Here is a 17,139-nt window from a genome sequence, read left to right as displayed (position 1 = left end):
CTGTGCTTCAGGCAGAAATGTGTTGAAAGCAAAGATCTAAAGCTCAAAAAGACTCCAGAGAAAGGCCACCAAGCTGCTGGCTAGTTCATATCTCGGCTAAACTTTCAACAGCAAGTTATAAATCTGAGCTGCAAAGAGGTCTGTTTGACAAGGCAAGGAGAATGCCTGTGGTCCCCACACCCAGATGCCCACCAGCCTGTCCATTGCTGGGTTCACTCTACCGCTTGTGCTACTGAACACGGCAAATTATAGCTGCACTTTTGAGGTCTGAGGCATTAACTGTAATTTGCAGTTTGTAGCCTGGTGCATCACTAACTCATTGATTTTCTCTGATCATGTAAATCAGTGCACAGACAGATACCACCAGGTCTGCCTTTATTGCGCTGGGGGCCAGAGCTTGAGGCAAGGAAGGGTAAGCAATAGGAACTGGATGGTGGTTTTTTGCTCCACAGTTAATATGGAGACATCCTTGGGATTGAAGGGCATGTCCTGAGAGTCAGCTACATGTAAAAAGGAATGCAGCTAGCCATGCAGCATGCCTTCCAAATCCCTGAAGATGAGTAGGCTCCAAGTGTCTACCAATTCCCAAAGTGGTTTCAGTAAGAGTTGGGCTGCTAGCCATGTGGCATGCTTTTGGGAATCTCACATCATCCATCAGTTTCCTGTAAAACCCAGTTACACCAAGCCTTCTAGAGACACTCCAAGCCTTCTGGAGACACTCCAAGCCTTCTGGAAACTTAATGAAAGTTTTGGTTTCTGTGGAGACAAAGCTCCCATCTTTTTGGGTCTGGTTGAAAATACCTGTTGGGCAGCATCCGTTCTAACCTGTGCCTTCTGTCACTCAGGTTTTATGCTGCTGAAATCATATGTGGGCTCCAGTTCCTCCATTCCAAAGGCATAATATACAGGTAATTTTACTTTTTAGTGTCTAATACGTTAAACCTTTTCTGCTTTCCCTGCAAGCACTAATGGAAAATGGGAGACTGTTTTTTAGATGTACTTACTGGTATTGCATTTCTATGCAGATTTCCTTTTTAGAGAATTCGGCTGCTTTATTTTGAAGGGAGAGTGTAGAAAAGGCAGTTTTGAGCCCTTTTTGAGAATCCAGTCCTATTTCAATTAACATTAAAGCACGCCCTTTGGTGCATTTACTCTGAGTTATTCATACAGCACCCAGCATAGCCACTCAGTTTAAGCTTTCCATGTATAAAGGTCAAGCTAGCCATGAGGAATTTGGTACATCTGCTATGCTGATTACACTAGAACAGTAGTGTCAAGCTCAGCTCAAGTAACAACAGCAGAGAGGCAATGATAAACCTTAATTTTGGGGTTATCAACAAGTCTGCTGTGCACAGTTCCATGGGGAGATGAGTTTCATCTCACCTCAGATTCATTCATACCAGGAATCTGAGCTAGCTGCCCAAGCTCTTCTCATAGCTAGCAGAGAGGAGAGGGCTCTTTCAGTTTCGTCAAACCTGTGTTAGTGTGTGTGAGAAATATCCATTTCTACCAGCAGGCATTACAGGGAGCTAATGGGGACTAGGTGGGACACTGCCACTGTATTCAGAAGAGTCCTTTCCCAAAAGTTACCGGTATGAACTTAGTCCACAGTGCATCAATCTATCAAATCCCAAGGAGATCTACTACAAACCCACCCGTTCCAGCTTCTGCTTGACTTCCCTAGGAGGTTCAAAGTTATGTGCAGATGCTTCAATCTAATGCACAAGTGTAGTGCTTCAAGACCTATATAAAAGGACAGAGACAAGATGGGAGCAAGAAAGGCTGCAGAAATCAGGCCACAGTCTGTTTTCCCGTGGCCAAAAGGAGAGACTGAGTTTCTGGGGAGCTCTATTCCAGCTCATCTTCCTGGCAAAAGTTGGTTACTACATTGCAGGCTTCTGTAAAAACAGGAAGCAAATAGCTTGTCACAAACAATCAAGAAAGCTCACTAAAACAATGATGTTTGCCGAGACCAAAATGAGCTTATTTCAATGTTTGTCATGTAGTTTGAACATTAGAACAAACACTAAAAGTGAATGGCTTGTTTACAATCCACTCTCCCATTAAAATCCAAGCTTCAACTTATATAACTCATTGTTCATTATTAGTACTCACGTGGGAGCCATTTATAGTCTTTATTGACCAATGACGGTGGTTGCGTAAACGTGAGATCAATATCAATGATATTAAGCTAAGATGATATTTGGAATCCCAGCAAGTTTCCAGCTCTAATTATTGTTCTGAATGACTGAAGCGCCCAGATCACTTTGCCATGTCTGTCATTTCTACTCGGGATTCTCAGAAAAGCTGATTAAATAGATCTGCATTATCAGAGACATATTAGTACATTACTACATATTTAGCCAAGTGTTCACTGAGGTCAATAGCTGAGGAGGGCTTACCCCGGTCCATAAAACCCTCTTCTGCCATAAGATGGACAGTCATCTATCTGAAGGGGGCCTACAGGGATGCTGGAGAGGGACTCTTCATCAAGGACTGTAGCGATAGGACAAGGGGTGATGGGTTTAAGCTGAAACAGGGGAAATTCAGGTTAGATATAAGGAAGAAGTTCTTTACTGTGAGGGTGCTGAGGCGCTGGAACAGGTTGCCCAGAGAAGTGGTGAATGCTCCATCCCTGGCAGTGTTCAGGGCTGGGTTGGACAGAGCCTTGGATGACATAGTCTAGTATGAGGTGTCCCTGCCAATGGCAGGGGGTTGGAACTGGATCATCTTAAAGTCCTTTCCAACCCAAACGATTCTATGATTCTATAATATTGTGACTTTGTGTCAAGACTGTTAATGCTGAATTTTTTGTTTATAATTTATGTTTTTATTTGGAATTTCTAAATCAGTGATGTGTCAGGGTTTGGAACCCATTTCTTCATGACAGGAAAGAGATGTTTAGAGTCTGGAGCCTCGGGAAATGTGGGCAAATTGGGATATTAGACACTTAGCAGCATGGTGATAGGAAAGAAATAGCTCATTCCTGTGAGTGGGTGAAACATTGCTTTGGGTATTGAGGTTCAACCAGTCCTAATCCTTTTTCCTGGTTTTTCATTGAAGACAATGACAACGAGGTCAGTTGAACACACAGTCATGAGTATCTCAGTCAGAGCTAACTAAGCACTTAGGAATAGAAATCATTTTTGCAACTACATCACTTGCGATGTAGTAAGAATAATGAATCCAGCTGTTCTGTCTCATGCACCCACATTTAGAAATGTTGGCTTAAATGTTAATGAATGAGCTGAGGCATTTTTGGCAGAAACTCTCATCCCTGGAGCCAATGAGTTTGAGGCTCATCAAAATAATGAAAGTGAACTGTAGGTGATAGTTTTTTGTTTTGCTTCGATCTACCAGATGAATAAAAGCAGTGCTGGCAGCCAGAGATTGATCTCAATGGTGTAACTAAAATAAGTCATTCCAGCTGGAAATTGTGACAATATGAGTGTCTGCCACTTGGAAAGCAAATGTAGTCATTGTCTTTATATTTCTTTTTGATCGATGACTCCCCCTTTTTCTTGGGCCATGTTCTAGCAGCAACAAACAATTGCCCCATGGCAAGAATTTAGCGTGTAGACACTACAAAATCTCCCACCCTGATTGGGATCTGGTTGAAGGAGCTTTGCAGAGAGGGAGGCAGAACTACTATCTTTCCTGCGGTTGTTGGCAATCATCTCAGGAGCATCATGCATTAGAAATTACCTTATTTGAGGGAGTCAAAGCCATTTTGGAAAACAAAAACACATCGTAAAACAGTTGTCAGCAGGGGATAGCTATATACCAGACTTGTGGTTAGGACTCATGCCTGAGATGTGGAAAATGTGTGTAGGCTGTGAATCATCAGAGGTTGGAAAAGACCAATTATATACTCAGCTGTGGGCACAAGCAGATGTGTCTGGGTGCTTTGGGAGCCCTTGGAAGGAGCAGTGATTGGTAGCATGGGATAGGCAGTGCAGGAACATGGGTGCTCTAAGACCAGGTAACCCAAATTCTACCTACATCCCAGGTGAAGTGCAACATCACTGATCCAAACATCTCCCTGAGTCATTATTTCAATGAAAAGCTAAACTTTTAGGTAAGATATATAACATTCACCATAGAAGCCATGCCAGCCTTCCTTTCTTTCTGCCTCTCTTTCTTTCTTTCTGTACATGCTTTTCTCTCCTTTCAGAGGTTGTTCCCACGTGAGGCCCTCTTTGTTCTCTGTCAGTGGCCATGATTCATCAGCTCACTTGATTTTTTTCCTTCTCTGTGCAGTTCTTTCTCTCTCTCTCTGACCTCTTTGCTTCCCACAGTAGCTCAGAGCCTGAAACCTCTGACAACAGATTGGCAGCTATGTTTGAAGGGCTTTGTAAACCCCCAGGTCTCAAATAGTGCAGCACAGACGTGAAAAGGTGGTGGGTATTTTGCTGATGTCTGGGATTATTCTGACCTCTGCAAGTCATGTAGGGCTTGGGTGTCCTTACCTATTTGTAGAGCCTGCACTGAGATCTAGTAGCAGCTTCAGAGAGCACTGAGGCTTCCAGGGAAGGAGAAAGTGAGCATTAGCTGGTCCCTTCTTGTGAACTCTTTCCAGGCTGTGTTAGGGCAGAAACACATGTTGGCTTCACTATTCTGCATCCTTGAAGGAGGCAGCTTTTGGGAGATATCTTGGGTAACATCTCCAGCAAATGAATCAGTGCTGGGATGGGAGGAATGAGGAAGAGGGATATTGAATTCCAAGAGAGCAGTTTCTCATTCAGCCCTCAGCTTTCCTTTTTAATTGCAACATGTAGGCCCTACATAGAGGCACATAACAAGTTAATAAGTATAATCTACTAAAAAAACTTGTGTGGCTCCATAACGCTTTAAAGGAGGGTTTTCCTTCTCTTCCTCCATAGAGACTTGAAGCTAGACAATGTCCTCTTGGACAATGAGGGTCATATCAAAATCGCTGACTTTGGGATGTGCAAGGAGAACATGTTTGGAGACGCGAAGACAAGTACTTTCTGTGGGACTCCTGACTATATCGCTCCTGAGGTAGGTGTGGGGTCCAAGGGAGGTAAGCAAGATGCTGTGGGACAAAGAACATGTCTAGCCTGCTTTTGAGCAGTTCCAGGCTAGAAACTGGATTTCAGTTTGACTCAGAGTGTGCATTGCTGTCTGGCATTGCATATATTTGTGGCTAATTCATTTTCTGTGCAAACGGGCCTGGGAAAAAAGTGGTGCTTGACTTAACCAAAAACCAGAATGCTTAATGGAAATCCAGTTTGAGCCATGGCAGAAGGAGCTCCAAGAGGTAGATCCTGCAATTCAGGAACAGAAACAGCAGGAGGAATGGGAAGCATGTTCCCTAGAAAGCTAACAGTAGGAGGCTTCCATGGCTGTAGAGGCTTCTTGATAGCTGGTAGGGAGCTGTGGGCACTTCTAAGGCATGATGTTCATCATAACCTGAGAGAGAAAATAAAGAAAGGTGGGATAGAATGCCTGCCTGGACCTGATTCTCCCTCCTCATTGATTGACCACCTTTTAGATAAAGAGAGGCTGCATCCATCATAAATATTCCCTCTGGGATATGCCCTGATGCTTGCATTGGGATAACACCCATAAGCTTGGACTTCTTTCTTACTCAGACAGTTTCTCAGCTGGCTGCAAACACAGCCTGTATTGCGAGCATCCTCACAGAGCTGAATAAGACGCTATATGCTCTGAAAAGGCTCTGCCATCAGAGGCATAAACTTAAAACTGAGCACAGGCTTGAAGATCTGCCTAAACAAAAAACAACCAATAGCTGCTTGTAGAAGGGATGGAGAAGCTTGGAGACGTAAGCATGAGATTGGCCATACATACATCCTGGTTTTCCCCCTCTAAATGCCAGCAGTCAGAGGAGAGACACTGCTGTCTGGAGGACAAGTGGGACCTGACTTCCTGACTCTGGGCGTAGGATTACCTGCTTCTTTGCTTTACCTGTGCATGGTGCCAGAGCACCTCATGTCATTGCAGGAATCCATTCCTGGAGCACAACTTGCCTCCTGGTGAAGGAGGCTCTAAACCTAGATGTTATGGAGTTGTATCAAGGCCAGGCTGTGCTTGAGCTAAGAAGGGGAAGGCAGAGCTTGTAGCTTGTGTAAAGGTCCCGCTCTGTTCCCTTGATTCAGGAAGGCTGAGATTTGCATGGAGACAGTCTCCAAGCTGCATGCAAAAACATACCAACAGTTCCTCTTCTCCTTCTGCGTTGCTATCTACTGATACCTGGTGGAGAAAAGCTGAACTTGGGCTCTATGTGCTCATGCAATAAAACTGGGTAGTCAGATACAGACTCCACCTTGCCCATAGTAAGATCCTTTGCCCTTCCCCTTATTCCTTTCCATATTTCCACAGACAGAAACTTCTTTTTTTTTTTCTCCTAGTAAATTTAGATCTTTTGAACTAGATCCCTCCGGAAAAGAGAAAGCTTCCTTAACTTGGTGACTTCACACAATGATAGATCTTATTATAGAGAGGCTTTGACTAAATAGGTGGCAAATTGGGGCCAAAGAAAACATTTTTCACCCAGAGAAGAACCTACGAGTCACCCATGCATCATGTCTGACATCATTCTGAAATCCATTTATTTGCCTTTCAAGATCTCATTTCCTGATGTTAGTGTTTTCATGATGGATATCGGTACGTTTCAGATAGCTTTTAAAGCTTTTGTTTTTTTCTCCCTCTACTATAATTCATTGATCTTTTACTTTGCACCAAGGGCTCGATTCTGATTTAGGTTGCATCACTGCTGACATAAGGGCTGGTGTCTTCAAATCAATTGGATTTGTATTGCCTAAGAGCAGGCATAAGCGTGCTCTGCAATCAAGTTGCAATTGTCTTTTATTCCACTTCAGTATGCTTTTATTTAAGAATAAAAAAGCTATTTTCTGCTCCTAAAGAAGAAAAAAAGGGAGAGACAAGTGATAATCCATTATCTGTGATTTTACTTCATAGGAAAGAGAAAGACTAAAACAGCGCAGAGTTTTGTTTCTGCACCATCATTTATTTTAGAGATTCAACTGGAGCATATAAAACATTTTACCTTTAAATGGAAAGCTCTGCTGGAGTTTATGGATCATCTCTCCTGCCAGAGGCAGAAGCACTGCACCTTCTGTCAGCGTTTCAATGCAGCTGCAAGCACTGTAATCTGTTACAGACCCAGCACCTTGGCTAAAGCCACGCACATGAGGGGGCTTTGGGTCAGTACACAGGCAGTTCTTTTATTTCAAGAAACATGACCAAAAACCTGAAGTGAAAATGCTGAGTTTATTTTTTGTTTTCAGAGAATTGCGAAGCCAATAAATCTTCTTTTTGACTGCCATGAAACATTTAATTTCAATTTCCAGACATTTTATGCTTTAAGAAGTAAAGCCTTCTAAAAATAATGTGTCTTTTTAGAATCATAGAATCACAGAATGGTTTGAGTTGGAAAGGACTGTAAGATCATCCAGTTCCAACCCCCTGCCATGGGCAGGGACTCCTCACACTAGACCGTATTGCCCAAGGCTCTGTCCAGCCTGGTCTTGAACACTGCCAGGGATGGAGCATTTAACACTTCTTTGGGCAACCTGTGCCAGTGCCTCACCACCCTCCCAGTAAAGAACTTCCTTATATCTAACCTGAACTTCCCCTGTTTCAGTTTGAACCCATCACCCCTTGTCCTATCGCTCCAGTCCCTGATGAAGAGCCCCTCTCCAGCATCCTCGTAGCCCCTTTCAGACACTGGAAGGCTGCTCTGAGGTCTCCACACAGCTTCTCTTCTCCAGGCTGAACAGCCCCAATGTTCTCAGCCTGGCTTCAAACGGCAGCTGCTCCAGCCCCTGATCATTCTCATAGCCTCCTCTGGACTTGCTCCAACAACTCGATGTCCTTCTTATGCTGAGGACACCAGAAATGCACACAATGCTTCAAGTAAGGTCTCGCAAGAGCAGAAGGAAGGGTTGGGATGATTTCGTTTACAAGTGGTCCAGAAGAAATATATTAGGGATTGATACATATGGCTTGATTCCTTTTCATTTTGGCTCTGAGTGAAACACATTGCATGTATGTCATCTTATATTAAAATAACTTTTTTGTCCTTTTTGCATTACCTTTTTCGGTCCTTTTGGAGACAGAAGTGCTAGTCGTGAGCACTCTACATCAGCTTGGGTTTAGACTTCTGATATTAAGGTCCTGCTTTGCTAGATGCCACAGGTATATCACAGGCTGTTACCTCTCACCTAATGTGAGAAAATTCATCTAAAAATGAAGCATTAGATGGCACTTCCTAGTGTTATAGAAGCATAAGCATCCCAGAAGACAAGTAATCCCTTCCTATCTCAAGTGTGTAAGTTTGTTAAGGCACTGTTTTCCCTCCATTGTCTATAGAGAGACTCTGAATAACTAAATAATACACATAACTTTCAGGCAGTAAGATGAATCTGGGCCCAAGTGGCAATTTCCAAGCAATGAAGACAAGGTATGAAAAGAGTCAAAAAATTACTCACCCATTTCCACTGTACCTCAGAACCAGCAGTAAAGATCACCTCTCTAAATCATAATCTTTCAACTACCAGCAGTTTCGTATGTACTGATCTGGGTAGTTGTTTTCACTGCTATTAAGCCATCTCCAGGGCTTGTCATTGATACCTCCACCATAGCTGTAGTATAGGGCATCACATTGCAACCAAGCTGTGGGCTCAAGAGTAAAGATTGTGCCTTAAAATGAATTATTCCCCTCTCCAGCTCTAAAATCTTGATGAGGATACTAAACATCATACTCATCACAGGTACCTTTAGATATCTGCAGTGTAAATATCTACATATCATAGAATCACAGAATGGTTTGGATTGGAAAGGACCTTAAGACCATCCAGTTCCAACTCCCCTGCCATGAGCAGAGACACCTCACCCTAGACCATGTTGCCCAAGGCCCTGTCCAACCTGGCCTTGAACACTGCCAGAGATGGAGCATTTGCCACTTCTCTGGGCACCCTGTGCCAGTGCCTCAGCACCCTCACAGTAAAGAACTTCTTCCTTATATCTAACCTGAACTTCCCCTGTTGTAGTTTAAACTCATGTCAGATGAGCAAGTTGTCTAGGTTCCTTGATAACCAAAAGAGACAAATATGGGGTTGTATTTTACAGCAGGTATGTATTTAGCTGGATGTCTAAAACTGGACTAATTCTCTCTTTGACTATAAGAGAAGCTAATGATAAGTGGTTCAGCTCTAGATATCTCCATAATACGTATCTAAAGGCATCCGAGATTACTTTTACTTCCCCAGAGGGGAAGTTTGAGAAGTTGGTGGTGTCTGGACAAGTTTGTAGGGGAAAAAATGCTACATCCCTTCTTAGGAGAGGTCATCACTCCAGGTGGCTTCCCCTTGGTCCCACACACTGGATGTAGCCCTCACTTTACAGCTGACACAGAAAGGAACAAACCAGCGGACTGACTGAGGACAAATTCCCATTCCTCCACTCAGTTGGTCTCAAGAGGACAGATCAACAACCACTTTCTCATGTTTTTCCTGGGGCAGCTTTTGCTGGGGTAGATTCACACCATTTCTACTGACTGATAGTCCCAAAGTACCCTTACACTGCTACATTTGTGATTTTAAAATACAGTGAGTTGAGTCAGTCCCAAAATGCTAATGCCCCACCATGTGTCTTCTTGGACTTCACAAACTGATTTGAGCCCTTGGGATAACTTGGAGAGCAGACTAAAGATGACTTGTCTCACTTCTAATGTTTGAGATCTCCCTGCTAGCCAAGGATTTGTTCAAGTAACTTAAGAGGTACATGCAACCTGTTATCTGCAGTGTGAAGGACTGTTTAGGCAGTCAGGGGTGGCTGTGACTTGGATGGAGTTCCTTGAATCCCAGCCTTTGCACCACTGGTAGATGCTCTGGCTCATATGCAGGCAGATGGAAGCACCTCTGCTATCCCACTCAGTGCAAAGTCAGTTGGAAGGTCAGGGTCTGGCCACCCTTTTGAAGCTGAAATGCTCCTGACAGACACTTTGCATCTGTCTTTGTCACTCCTCTCTTTGGGCAGATATTGCTGGGGCAGAAGTACAACACTTCCGTTGACTGGTGGTCCTTTGGTGTTCTCCTGTATGAAATGCTTATTGGCCAATCTCCTTTCCATGGCCAAGATGAAGAGGAGCTTTTCCAGTCTATTCGCATGGATAACCCATTCTACCCTCGCTGGCTTGACAAGGATGCAAAGGACATTTTGCTGAAGGTAAGAATTACCACACATGAAATGAAAGTCTTTTTGCCACAACTGTCATCTTTGATTTGTGCATCTTCAGCCGTTGTTCAGAGAAACATGTTTAGTGTGATAGGCCCAGAGAGAATCACTTTATTGTCTGTGGATCAAAAAGCACACCTGAACTAAGTCATGAGGCTGTCTTTGTGTCTTCTTTCTCCTGAGTTGTGATGATGCCTCCTCACATCCAGTGCGTAGGATCACAGGGTATCAGATAGCAGCAGAGATCAGTTTCTTTGCAGAGCAATCCCTAAGGTGCAAAGCATGTTAAATCCTGGAAAAGATATTCTGCCAGGCTTCAAACTAAGGGTTACAGTGACTTCCTTGATAATTATGGCTTTGAAGCAGTTCTTGTGCTTAGATATGAGGACATGTATATTACTTTGGTGTTGAGCTTGATTTTCAGTAGAGAATATTTTGCATCTTTGCACTGAGCTAAAGAGCAAGAAAACAAAGCCTGAGCCATGTCCTGAAGTGGCAGAACTGCTCAAGATAGTAGCACCATGTCATCTGATTTTTGGCCCTTTGGATCTCCTACATAGCAATGCATAGTGTCCTTTCTGAGTAGAGCACTCTTCTGTTTCCCTCTAATGGGCATCATCCTCATCTTTTAGGTTCCCTTACATTAATACACTGATTTTTTCATTGCCTCCTTCTCAGCTCCATGCCATTTAGCATTGCAGCCTTTCTGGCTTGGGATGTAAATTGTTCTAGAGTTGCAAAATAGAAATGCAGTGAAGTCTCAACTAATCTAACAAACAAGTTCCCTCCCCTCAGTTGGGCTTTGGACTGATGTTGAGCGTGATTTAAGCTAAGGCATTGTAACTCAAGAGGGAGCATGGTAAGAGAGCACGTACAGAGGGTTATAATAGTTCAGCTGACGTGAGGTAGGTTGTTCCTCACAATATTTTGGGCATACTTGATCTACAGTCCCTCCTTCACTTCTGCATTTACAAAGTGACAGGACAACATACAGCATTCCATTACAAGAAAATGAAGAACAGGAGATTATTTTAGCATCTGTGCTGTGCACAGCAGGGTTCTGGTGTTTAGGTATCACTATAAAATGATAATGAAAACAATCAAAAGCAGTTTTCCAGGAAGATATTTTGAATGTCTATTTCTGGGACATATGCTGCTATCTTTCTGCACAAACAACCTGTACTTCTGTCAGGATTAGAGATAGTAATCACCTCTATAGCAATCAATAAACTTCCTTGCTTAGGAAAAAAGAATTAAAAAATCCATTATGGGCTATTCTCAATGGCACTGACTCTGGATAATTACATATTCCACCCTGCTAAATGCCTGTATTATCAGCACAGAATTTAACCTATGGAATCTGCACTGCTCTGTATCAGTTGCCTGTAGGACACGCCAGTTTTGGTGAGGCTTTGCCCACAGTGTTAACAAAACACCAATGTTTGGGGTTTTTTCTCAAACAGGCTCTCAATGGGCCATACACCCGATTCTTTTGCTGACACTTTTGGCATTAGATATTTCTATTTGTTCTTTGCTGAGTGGTATCTGTTGTATGCTCACTGTTGGCCAAATACAGTAGCAAGAAACTTCCACTGTATGTAACCCAACTCCATTTTGAGGTGAACTCCAATGGTAAAGTGCTTTTGAAGATTTGCCCTTACCTCTGCAGTAGGACATATTGGCTGTGTCCAGGTCCCCTGCTATCAAGTGTTGCCACTATTCCTCTCCATTGACTTTAGAGGGATCTAGAATCTCGCACTCTATGGGCCAGCTGCAGATGTAAAGATGACTTTTAAACTATTCACACCCACCATTACAGCAATACTTCAATACTACATCCTGCTCACAGACATCGAGAGTATCTCTGAAGCATTTAACTCTCCTGAAACTCTCCCCCAAAACCACTTTGCTGCTTCCAGAGCCAAATGCGTCACCATAAAAACATCTATGACAAAACAGTCTGTGTTTACACTGAACTGAAGAGTGGGCTCACACCTCCATGTAGCTGATGGTGAGGAGATACGCTCCACTTCTAGCTTTTCCTTGTCTTCAGCAGAATTAGTCATGCACAGGACTTGTAGCCTGCAATGTGCAGCAAACACAAGACAGCTGTCTGAACTGGAGTCTTTTGACAAAGTAGACATTGTCAGCATCCGAGCTGGTCAGTGGAGAGAAGCAAGCACTTCCATGGTGTCTTTTATCTCATCTTTAAGTGTGTAAAGGAGGTCAGATGATTTGCATCTAAGATGACTTTTTCTCTCTTAATTATAAAGGGTCAAATACTGACATTCCAAGTGTCCAGGGGTGTAGGAGAATGCAACCCCACCCAGTATTTGTCACAAATTATGCTTATATTTAAACCATGAAAATATTTCTGATAACAAGACATTGTGCAAACATTTACAAATGCAGTATTTCACCTCTGTAGTTGCATATTTGCATGGTAAGACACATATATTGTTGCCGCTGTAGCAAATTGTCCCCTTTCTCCTGCAAAGGGAAAATATGACCAAGATCTCTCAGTTTTGGCATGTTCGGCTTAGAATCCAAGCTGGTTCCCCAGTCAGAAATGTAGTAAGGTTGAAGACTCTTCCCACTCTCACCAACCATGCTGGAGTTTGAAGTCTGAGACCCTATCTGGGAGGACTGTCCTAATGAATACACTGTTATTGATAAAAGACTAAGTTAAATCTCCTTCTTCATTCTAGCTTTTTGTGAGAGAACCAGAGAGGAGACTAGGAGCAAGAGGAAACATCCGCCAGCATGCCTTCTTCCAGGAAATAAACTGGGAAGCTTTAGAAGAAAGAAGGATGGAGCCTCCTTTCAAACCAAGAGTGGTAAGGATGCTTCTTCTTCCAAATCCACCCATCTCATGTCTTTCCATCTTAAATCATTCATTCCCCAAATATTGAAATCCTCCAGCACATGCCAGGACCCACAGTAATGTTATAAACCATCTATTTAGGGGCACTATACAAAATCTTCAGATATGGTTCCTTAATGTCAGAGACCTCAAATCAAATCCTGTTTAGATTGACTGAGTCAGCATTTTAAAGGTGGATAAAGGTTTGCTTTACACTGGAACTTACAGTTTTAGTCACCAAGTGAAGGTTTTCAAAATGCCCTCAGACTTTCAGAGTTATCTTCTGGAGTTGCCCTGCAAGTGCAGTAGTCTCTCTGTCTAAAAGTAGGTGCAGGACCTTGATCTTGGGCAGTCAGAAAGGAAATGTTAATTCTTACTAAAATGACCAAATGCAGATTAAATTGTTCACAGGCTGTTGGTATGTAGTGTACTTCAGATACAAGCAGCTGAAACCATCCAAACAATTTGGATCTACTACAGCTTTACTAGTGTGCATTTGTTTGTTGGCTGGGCTGCCTGACCTGATCATCATGACTACTATTATGTGATGGCTATAAGCACAAGTCTGTCATGCCCACACCTGAGAAACCATAAATTACTCATCATCTTCTCAGTTACCATAGCAGGGGTCTGGATGCCACTTTAAACACCTTCCCTTAACCATGGTTAAGGACAGCCCATTCTGTCAGGATTATCTGTCATTGCAGTGCAGGAAGTAAAGAAGGAAAAGCAGTTCAGGTAACGGGGTGGTCAGCTAAGTCAGGATCCTCCTGACTATTAGTAACAGTCCTATTAAACTATTAAATTCCTATTAATAACAATAATATAATTTAATTTGACAAGTGCATTATGCTTTCATTTTGCAGTCCTTCGTAAGTGTTATTTTATTGATGGGTCTAGTATGCTGTGTTACAAAGCTTCAGCATCCCTGCTGGCAGAATTCGTGGATCACAGGCTCAGTGCCTCCTGTATAATAATTATTCCCATTACTACTTCAATAGGAGGGTAATAAGCAAGTGATTAGCACTGGTTGCTCGATATTAAGAGCTCAGACAGAAGCTGACAGGTTGCCCAGAGAAGCTGTGGCTGCCCCATCCCTGGCAGTGTTCAAGGCCAGGTTGGACACAGGGGCTTGGAGCAACCTGCTCTAGTGGAAGGTGTCCCTGCCCGTGGCAGAGGGTTGGAGCTAGATGGTCTTTAAGGTCCCTCCCAACCCAAACCATTCTATGATTCTATGAAGTTCACTGCAGTTTGACATGTTACTGTGCATCATTTGGGCTGGAGAGACTAATCATTGTGCAAAAAGCCAAGAGCAAATGCATTGCAGGTTCGCTGGTTGAGCTGAGCTTGCTCCCAGCTAGTTAAACTGAGCTTATAGGAAGCAGCCTGATAGGGCCAGTACCACTGTAATGAAGATCTGAATATTAGTGGTTTGACATGATTTTTTGCTTCCTTTTCTTGAAGAAATCTCCGAGTGATTGCAGCAACTTCGACAAGGAGTTTCTAAATGAAAAACCGAGACTGTCCTGTGCTGACAGAGCACTGATTAACAGCATGGACCAAAATATGTTCAGCAACTTTTCTTTTGTGAACCCGAAAATGGAGAAAATATTGTGCTGAGATCTGCGTTACTGAACAAATTCACTTTAATGGTAAACACTTTGTCACATGAAGACTCTGCATGGTGGTTTTTATCAAGAACCCTGCAGAAAAAACACCTCAGTGAAAGTTTGTACCATGCCTGGAGGCTTCCAGCTTATTCCAGTCTGTAGCGGATGCCAGCCACTCTTCATGATTGATGAAGTTTCTTTGTGGTATCTTTTGGTCTCTCTTTTCTCAATCTTCTTGAAGTTGAGAGCATCTGAAAATGAAGAGATGCCAAAACCTGTTCCTCACTACTTGTACACACCACCAATGGATTTCTCTGTAAGAAAAAACAACTATATTTGAGTTTCTGGTGATGTCAGTGCCAATTTCTGCAATTCTCACCTAAACCCACCTTTTTCTGAAGGACAAGTGGTTTGCTCAAGGCATGAGGGTATCTGGGAAGACTTTGGGATGGTTATTTTGGTAACCTCTACTTGTACATGTGTGGAATTGTGCATGTATGCACAGTTTTAAGAAGCAATTTTACTCCCTACACAGATAATGTTCACAAGTGTTAGGGTTCAGCTTCGCCCTGCTGGGATAAAGACTCTGCAAGTGCCTATTCCAGCATTTGCACATCTCAATCAGAGGCACTGGAGCTAAGGACTCAACCCCAAAGGAAGATTGTCACCGTGGCAAGTGTCAAGATCAGTGCAGAAAGCCAGTGGTATGCACTTAGCTTGAGCAGGAAGGGTGAGAAATTGCAGTCCATCAGAAAGCCTCGAGAACCCCTGTTTTAAAGCTTTAACTGTCCTTGCACACACCAGACAGAGCAAAATCTGGACTAGGCTTTCTGGAGTTTTATCCTAAAGGTAGAAGAGGTTTCCTCAAACCATTGTTTAAGTGTTGTAAAACTGGCCTTCCTGTCACAGCATTGGAATATTTTACTTGAAAGGTAGTAATCAGTCCATGCAAAGGCTGGTATACTTTCTTTTGCCCTATATGATCTTCGAGATCTTTGGCATGTATGGTGGATATAGGTCAACAAGCTAACCAGCAGCCATAAGGCAGGACAGCACATCAGGTGAGGGTTTTTTTGTTCTTCACCTCATGGCGTTTTGCTGTGTGTTCTATCCCTTTGCAGTCTGTGGAAATGAGTTTTTAAAAGTCTTTTCTGTGATGTAGATGAGTTTTTAAAAGTCTTTTCTGTGATCCTTTTATCACAGGATCCTTTTAAATAAAGATGTGCTGTTTTCTGAGGTTGGAGGGTTATAGAACTGCCCAGTTACTGCTTGTCACTGAAATACCAGTTAAACACTGGGTCAAATTAAGTCAAAGCCCAAAGAGAGGATCCTGTAAGAACTTAGACTTAGGCAGTCACCCAAGTTGTTAGGCTCTAATTGAAGTGTATACATTTGGAGCTTCATTGCCTCAACCCCTTCAGTCCATGGAGAATAGAAGTTCTAGAAGGTGAATCACCCCAACACCAGATTCCCTTCAGAGGTGCCTTTCTGACCAGGCTGTCAACTTGGAGCTCCCACCAGGATGAATGCAGCCTTGCAGGCAGTGCTGGGATATCACTGCCAGTGTCTGCAAGCATTGAACCCTTCAGGACCAAGAGCAGAAGTGCCTAACACTGACAAGAAGGTTTCAGTCCAGTGACTCTCATGAAATCCTTATTTGTGCTCTGTGAAACTCAGGGGGCATCTGTGTTCACACTTTGTGCAGCTGGTCACCATGCTTAGTTAGAATGGTTAACATGCATTTTTTAAATGCCAGTGCTGTTTGTACAGTTTAATAAAATGTTGTGTACAATTGGAAAATGGGCATTGAAGTGACTAAATAGGGACAAAGAAGAGAGGTGCTTATAAAAGCCATTGAAATGGCACTGCGCTTTCTCGGGAATGTTCCTCAAGGGAATTTCAACCCATAAATACACACGATCAGCAAGCATTTGAGCAACTGTAACTACTTCACAGATCAGTATCTAAACAAGTATCTAAACCAAGCTGTGTGGTTCGGTTGATACGCTGGAGGGAAGGGATGCCATCCAGAGGGACCTTGACACGCTTGTGAGGTGGGCCGATGCCAACCTTATGAAGTTTAACCAAGCCAAGTGCAAGGTCCTACACCTGGGTCGGGGCAACCCCAGGCACTGCTACAGGCTGGGCAGAGAAGAGATTCAGAGCAGCCCTGCAGAAAAGGACTTGGGGGTGTTGGTTGACGAGAAGCTCAACATGAGCCGGCAGTGTGCGCTTGCAGCCCAGAAAGCCAACCGTATCCTCGGCTGCATCAAAAGAAGCGTGACCAGCAGGTCGAAGGAGGTGATCCTGCCCCTCTACTCTGCTCTTGTGAGACCTCACTTGGAGTACTGCGTACAGTTCTGGTGTCCTCAACATAAAAAGGACATGGAGCTGTTGGAGCGAGTCCAGAGGAGGGCCACGAGG

The 17,139-nt window shown here is 43.3% G+C and overlaps 1 protein-coding gene across 1 annotated transcript in view; it reads left to right on the top strand.

Moving 5' to 3' along the window:
- Nucleotides 1-16,515, top strand: part of PRKCQ (protein kinase C theta) — a 64,960-nt gene extending 48,445 nt beyond the window's left edge. Inside the window, exons 16-20 of the mRNA XM_030479808.1 lie at nt 846-908; nt 4,884-5,022; nt 10,045-10,233; nt 12,951-13,079; nt 14,570-16,515. Of these exons, the coding sequence (XP_030335668.1) occupies nt 846-908; nt 4,884-5,022; nt 10,045-10,233; nt 12,951-13,079; nt 14,570-14,725 (676 nt within the window). The 3' untranslated portion in view covers nt 14,726-16,515. The remainder of the gene's footprint in view (nt 1-845; nt 909-4,883; nt 5,023-10,044; nt 10,234-12,950; nt 13,080-14,569) is intronic.
- Nucleotides 16,516-17,139: the final 624 nt, after the last annotated feature.

The sequence above is a fragment of the Strigops habroptila genome, chromosome 3, assembly GCF_004027225.2.
Source record: "Strigops habroptila isolate Jane chromosome 3, bStrHab1.2.pri, whole genome shotgun sequence".
Classification (NCBI taxonomy): Eukaryota; Metazoa; Chordata; class Aves; order Psittaciformes; family Psittacidae; genus Strigops; species Strigops habroptila.
This window is presented reverse-complemented; position numbering and strand designations above follow the sequence as displayed.